The sequence below is a fragment of the Bombina bombina genome, chromosome 6, assembly GCF_027579735.1.
Source record: "Bombina bombina isolate aBomBom1 chromosome 6, aBomBom1.pri, whole genome shotgun sequence".
Classification (NCBI taxonomy): Eukaryota; Metazoa; Chordata; class Amphibia; order Anura; family Bombinatoridae; genus Bombina; species Bombina bombina.
In genome coordinates, this window is record NC_069504.1 from 845,587,757 (window position 1) to 845,595,237 (window position 7,481).

General features: G+C 36.2%; 1 protein-coding gene across 1 annotated transcript; it reads right to left on the reverse strand.

The window, feature by feature from the left end:
• Nucleotides 1-6,006: 6,006 nt before the first annotated feature.
• LOC128662302 (P2Y purinoceptor 6-like) lies at nucleotides 6,007-7,163 on the reverse strand. The gene has a single exon (XM_053716107.1). The coding sequence runs from the start codon at nucleotides 7,081-7,083 to the stop codon at nucleotides 6,007-6,009; it is 1,077 nt and encodes a 358-aa protein (XP_053572082.1). The 5' UTR covers nucleotides 7,084-7,163.
• Nucleotides 7,164-7,481: the final 318 nt, after the last annotated feature.

The window sequence follows — 7,481 nt, forward strand, 5'->3', positions numbered from 1 at the left end:
GACAGATATATGCATTTTTCAAAAAACAAAACTCAGTGGTTACTGATATTATGGGCTAAATTATGAGTGGAGGACTAAATAACGCTCCCAGTTGAACGTTAATTGCGCTAGAAGTAAACTTTTTGCGTGTCGAGTCTATTTATAAATGCATTGAACATATTCTGCTATGTGCAGAACATTGGAATGTGAAATATGTACAACACTTTATTAAATATGAATACTGAATTAATATGATTTTACATGTTTTCGTCTACTTAACTGCAGAGGACTCCAGTGCACTTTTATATATCTGTATACCTATGTTAAAGTCCTTTGCCTGCCGAGATCTTTGAGCCCTTATAATTTTTATGTGCAATATTTTTTTTAAATCATTTTTATTAGATGGCGTTATTATGAGTGTAACTGTACTTTGTACACTTTTTTGTTTCACAAGACAGTTAATCAGAGTTTTGAGGTCACCTGACGAGCGTTAACTTGAATTGTGCTCAAGCGTGATTGCAATACTGCAGGACCTATTGGATAGAACTTACTGGTGCTTACTGTATATGTATGGGACATATTCATTTCTTTATTCTCTCTCTGCTTATCTCTGTGGTACAGGAAAGAAGGTTATTGTGTGTCTCCTTTGCTTTTTTCCTGTTCTAACTGTCCCTGGACATTAAGGCTGCTTTAACTCATGACATGGATCAGCGCCCTGGAATACAGTCTTATTAAAGGGCCATTATAGAGAAAAAAATGACGTGCTGTTACACATTTTAACACTGGCGATGCTACAAGGCTATGAGGCCGAATTATCAAAGGTCTTGCGTACCTGATCCGACAGTGTGATCAGGTCCGCAAGACCTCGCTGAATACGGAAAGCAATACGCTCTCCGTATTCAGCATTCATAACTGCTTCATAACTGCTTCATAACTGCTTCATAACTGCTGTTTCTGGCGAGTCTGAAGACTCGCCAGAAACACGGGCCCACAAGCTCCATACAGAGCTTGAAAAATGGGCCTCCATGTGTTTAACCCCTGAAAAGGGAGCTGCAGAGAACTGCTGGCCCTGAGTGAAAACTGAAGCTGACCCAGCAGTGGCAGTCACGCAGCTGGGTCTCTGCTACACCTGACCGGTACTTTAAGTTTGCGGGGGTTAAACACTTTGAGCCTTATGATTAAAAATCTCACTAGTATGTAGAAAAATTGTGCAGAATCTTTGGGGGCCTTTTTTGAACATTCTATTGTAATGTATTTGTCTCTCCTTCACATCCAGAGCTTTGCATAGTGAGATAAACAGCTCATAAGGTAGAATTTGCCTTTCTAAACGTCTTTGAGGGACCTCACCGGTATTAACGAGACTTCTTAGATAAACTCGCGAGAGCCGAGAGCTTTAGAGCAGTCTTTTTCAACTCCACTCCTCAAGTACATCTAACAGATCAGATTTGTATGAGATCTTAAAGGGATGTGAAACCCAAAATTTTTCTTTCTTGACTCAGATAGACCATGTGATTTTAAACAACTTTTAATTTACTTTTTATTATCAATTTTTCTTTGTTCTTATGGTATCTTTTATTAAAAAGCAGGGACATATGCTTAGGAACCTGCCCTTTTTCAGAGCACTATATGGCAGCAGTTTTGCAAGAATGTTATACAATTGCAAGAGCACTAGAGGGCAGCACTATTAACTGTCATGTAGTGCTTCAAATGCCTACCTAGGTATCTGTTCAACAACAAAAATCATGAAAAAGTTTACTTTTTTTTTTATATGATCGCATTTGGCGGAAAAATGGTGGCATAAAATATACCAAAATGGGCCTAAATCAACATCTTGGCTTATCCACTGAAAAAGAATATATAGTTTTGATAGGTAAATAAAAAAACAAGCCTCAATTTCTGTTTTAATGGAGTGATAGCAAAAATGCTAAAAAATCTTTGGTATTTTGGGCAAGTTTTTCTCTGAAATTCCTGGTAGCAAAGGAGTTAATGTTTTTTCCTTCTATACTGCTGCATTTAACAAAAAGATAACATCTGTCTAGCTAATTTCTTGATGAGTACAGGGCGATCAGCTTGAAAAGTGAGTTTCTTTAGAGAATAATTATCTGTAATTTTGAAGTGTGTATTATGTGTTACCCCCATAAGGGAACCTCTGGTATCTACTGACATAGCTTTGTCAGTATATACCAGAGGTTCCCTTGCTTATCAGAAACCCAGCACGCATGCACACCTAAATAGATTTTACTAGTGCACCAGCCCCAATATATCTAAACACAATGGAATCTAACCCCTAACTAGGGTTGCCACCTCGGCCATGTGTTCCTGGACACTTATGAGTTATACATGCTGCAGGGTGTGTAGAGAGGGATATGAATAGTGCTGTTCAGTGCCACTATTTGTTTGCTCTCCAGGGTTTAAATTCATGTTCCTACCAGCACACCCTGCAGCATGTATAACTCATAAGTGTCCAGGAAAATATGGCTGAGGTGGCAACCCTACCCCTAACTCAAGTAAATCAATAAGATATTTCTGCTTTGTTACTCATCATGACATTTCCTTTGCAACATTTTTCTGAAGGGAAATATTTCATATCAAATGCCATTAAAGGGCTTTCACATACAGTAGAATAGCACAGTCAACAGATGCATAATAAAAAGACAATGCAATAACACTCAAGCAGTATATTTTTTTGCTGACAAATTTCAAAATGTCCTTTAATTTTCCTGTCCTTGTATCACATGATAGATGGCAGCCAATCTCAGACTCATGTACATATAAGAGCAGCAGTCTTTTTACAATTTTCTGTTTTCAATAGTTATTTAAAGGGACAGTAAACACCTTGGTATACATATGAAATATTTAGTAATGCATAGTAAACTACTTTGCAATATACGTTCATTATGTATTTTGCTTCTTTTTCATTTAGCTCTGGGTCAGGAGTATATTCTGCAAAATCCAAAACCATGACTGTACAGCATTCTACACAGTGATTACTTGATCAGTGCAGGAGTTTGCTTATATTAGACACAGCAAAGGAAATAAGATTAAAATACTTAAAGGGACATACACACCTTTTGTTGCAAAATATTTAATACATCAACCAAGAGTGTGAGTTTTCAGAACAGATTAGCACATTGTTTGCTGCGATTGTTTTTCAACGGACAAATTCCTGCACACATCTCACTTTATTCTAAACTGAATTTGTTATTGGTGTACACAAGGTTAGCCATTTTCATTTTATTTATAATAAATATTGTTTTGCAGTATTTTATCCAATCCCCATGCAGAGGCCAATAAGGTACAGACATGCAGCAGGGTTAGGCTTGTGAAATACGCAGTGTCTACTTTCAATTTTCATAATTTGAAAACCCACAATTTTCAGAGTTAAATTACATGAAAATTGTGGAAAATAAACAATAAAAGTATAATAAAGAGGGTTTTTTTTTTTACTCTGTGTAATTAAACATTATATTAAATCTTAAATTATTTTATATGTCTTTAAGAGATTTTCAAAGGGTGTGTCCCTGGATTTCAGAACAGTGGAAATTCGGTTGACAAAATGTCAGTTTAAAATGGTTTTAAAATCTTTATATTGTATGCAGATTGTATCCAAAGCAGTTATATATAAAAAAAATAATATCTCTTTAATGTAATTGCCATTAAAGCCCCATTGCAAAAGAGACACTATGTTTCTTACTGTGGTTCTGCATTCTCAGTGTACAGTTACACCATTTTACCCCTATCTATCTAGAGAAATACTTTTATAGTCATAGAAAAAAAAGAGGCCACTCGTCTAGCTCACACTTTACACATAACAAAGCTATCATATGATACTATATATCAAATATAATGTGTGTATATATATATATATATATATATATATATATATATATATATATATATATGTATATAATATATATATATATATATATATATATATATATATATATATATATATATAAATCAATGTAAATATTTGCATAGGAAATTAGCACATCTAGGCAAGTATCCCCGCTTGCTTTTCCCCAGAAATTCTTAATATACAATGTTACCAATGCACAAGAGAATTGTGGGTAAGATATGCAAATTAGATATGCAAATTCTCAGTTATTTTGCTTCAAAATACTGTTTTGACACAGCGATCCTTTTAACAGGATTATTACAGCAAACCAGAAGTCACTCACTAGACAGCCTGTTTCGTTCTTTTTGGAACTCATCAGTAGGAGATAGATTTCTGGTTGCTGCATTATAAAGCTATTTTCATGGTTAAACCAAAATTCATTAAAATTATGGGGGGGGGGGGATAAAAAACTGAAATTAAAATCCTTCATGTCTCAAAATTAAATCAATGTAAATATTTGCATAGGAAATTAGCACATCTAGGCAAGTATATATATACAGGCGTACCTCGGCTATATTGCGGACTTGGTTTCAGACAACTGCAATAAAGTGAGTATAGCAATAAAGTGAATCACACAATTTTTTTGTTGTTTCCCAGTGCATATAAGTTATATTTACACTATGCTTTAATCTATTACGTGTGTAATAGCATTATGTCTAAAAAAAAACCAATGTACATACCTTAATTAAAAAATACTTTATTGCTAAAAATGCTAACCATCATCTGAGAATTCCGTGAGTCATAATCTTTTTGCTGGTGGTGTGTGTGTATATATATATATGTGTGTGTATATATGTGTATTTATGTGTTTATATGTGTATATATGTTGGACAAATGGCACCAATAGATTTGCTACAAACCTTCAATTTAAAAAATAAATAAAAATAAAGTGAATCGCAATAAAACAAGGTATGCCTATATATATATATATATATATATATATATATTTATATTTATTTATATATATATATATATATATATATATATATATATATATATATATATATACATGCAGTGCTCTACCCAAGACCTATGAAATGTTTTCAATGTTTGTTGCACAAATTATCATTAAATCAATTTATGTCACATTATGCAATCAATTAGTGCTTTGGATAGCTTATAGATGCACGAAACCCACAGTTTTTCTTTCATGATTCAGACACAGCATACAATTGTAAACATTCTTTGGGCCAGTATTTTCTGACCTTTTTGTTTTTTTGCAATTGAACCAATGCACAGCACTCTAGCCCCATATTGATTTGTATTTTTTAACAAATACAATTTTTGTTCATATATAGGGCATTCCCATCTAATCTGTGTAGTGCTAAAACTTGCTTTTCTTTGTTTATAATTGTATGCTCTAACTGAACCATGAAAGAAAAAAAATGGGGTTTATTCCCTTTTAGTAACAGTTAGAAATAAAAGAAAATGTTATAATATTAAAGAGTATTGCACTGCTCCACCCGACTACTACATAAGCCCGCCCAGCTGGCATCATTTTCTGCGGAGAAGACTATATATATCTTTAGTAGATATTTAATCACTTTATTCACTACTATGAAAACCTGCCTCTGGTACATGAAGATCTTTCTTGTGGACAAGCCTGGAGATACACTGCTAGTGTCCCACGTTATTTAAATGCTACCTGACTTATTAATCGACTTGTGACCAGTAACTTTACATATCTACTTACATGGCAAACCTAACAATGTAGATATATCTTTAAACAGAGCCTGTACGTTCAACATAAATCTTTCTGATTGGCAGGGAAGTATATAAAAGAACAAAATATAACATGATAGGGAGTGTATGGCAAAGTTCCGACACATAAAAAGCCAATAAGGCTGCCTGTAATTCCTAATGAAATTTCTATACCTGATTGTGTATTGTGTGACTTAATGTATATAATCTATGTGAGTACATAGATTTATAAGACACATTAGAGACTACAGAGACCTAATATATATTACATAGCAGTAATAGCAGAGTGATGTAATTGTATTACAGAGTCATATCAAAAAAGTCACTGTGCCGAGTTGATTGTCCTTGGGAATAAATAATTACTCCAGGTCCTGAACAGTTCTCTCTAGGTAGGTAATCCCAAGATTATCTGTTCTGGTGCCTTCAGCTCAAGGAAATGTTGGGTAGATGTTGCCAAAAACCTGTCTATTTTGTGTTTGTCCCTTTTTCATAATCTTTTTTCCCTTTAGCTCTTCTCCCTTTTTGTTCTTCTGACCCCAGCCACAGGGCTCCTTAGTGATGAAGTATAAAAGGGCATTGAGCCAGGCATTTGCACTAGCCAGGGGCCTGGTGACTTTGTAGCAGACAGCCACCACCCCCAGAGCCCTGCACCCACCAAGTGCAGCACCACCAGCTCTGAGGGCCAGAAACATAGTGCGTGTCACATGGAAAGGCAGGAAGCAAAGAGCAAAAAGAAGGGTGATGGTAACAATGGTCCTAATAGATTTACGCCTCTGGGCCACACCTGGTACAGGCCCTGGAACCACACCACCCCTAATGGTCCGGCACAGTGTGCGTACCACTCTGGAGTAACACCAGGCAATAACAGAAAATGGAAGAAAGAAGCCTGCTACATGCAGGAACATCCCATAGGGCATATAGCGGTGAAGGTCTGAATCCAGAGCATCATCCCAACATGTTACTCCATCATCTAGTCCTTCCAGGGGTCCTGTCCTTGCAAAAAGGAGAATAGGAGAGGTCATGGCAAAGACCAGAGTCCAAACCAGCAAACAAGTAGCCCTCACCCAACGAAGAGACTCCAAGCGCATGGAGCGCATAGGGTGGCAGATGCCAAGGTAGCGGTGGAAAGAAATACAGGTGAGGAAGAAGATGCTGCAGTAGAGATTGAAATAGAAGAGGAAGCGAACCAGGCGGCACATGGGGTCTCCAAAGAGCCATCGGTCCTGGGAGATGTAGCTGGCAATGAGGAATGGCAGTGAGAGGCCATACATTAGGTCACTGAGTGCCAAGTTGAACATATAAATCAAAGATGAGTTCCATGGTCGACGTAAGCAACGCGTCAGAACAACAGAGTTCAGTCCCAGGCTGAGTACGAAGGTGAAGAGGTAGCAGGTGGGCAGGAAAATGTGCTTGTAGGACTCATCCAGATGACATGGAGATGCTGCAGAGGGTGTGGATGGGGGAACAGAGGAATTGGGGGAAGAGGATAAAGGAGAGGAGTGCATGCTGAAGAGGGAGAAAGGAGGATTAGGGAGGTTCCAGCATTACCAAAGGTTATGAATAAATATAACTGAGAAGAGAAGAAAGACAGTTGGAGAAGGAGACAGAATGGTTTAGAGCAAATAGGGCGGAGATGGGAAGAAAGAATAAAAAAATAATTAGACATACTTATATTTTTAAATAAGAATTACATAAGTATTATTAAGGGGCAAAGCTGCAATGTAGACATTTTATATGTAAAAATTTTAATGGTCATCAAACAAAACAAAATATAAAATATTATTATGCATATTAACAAAAAGCTTTGCAATGCACTTTTATAATTTAATGTGCCAGATTTTCCTGTTATTCAACTCTGAAAATTATTTCCCAAATGTCACCAGAGAGGCTGGACTAGACCCCT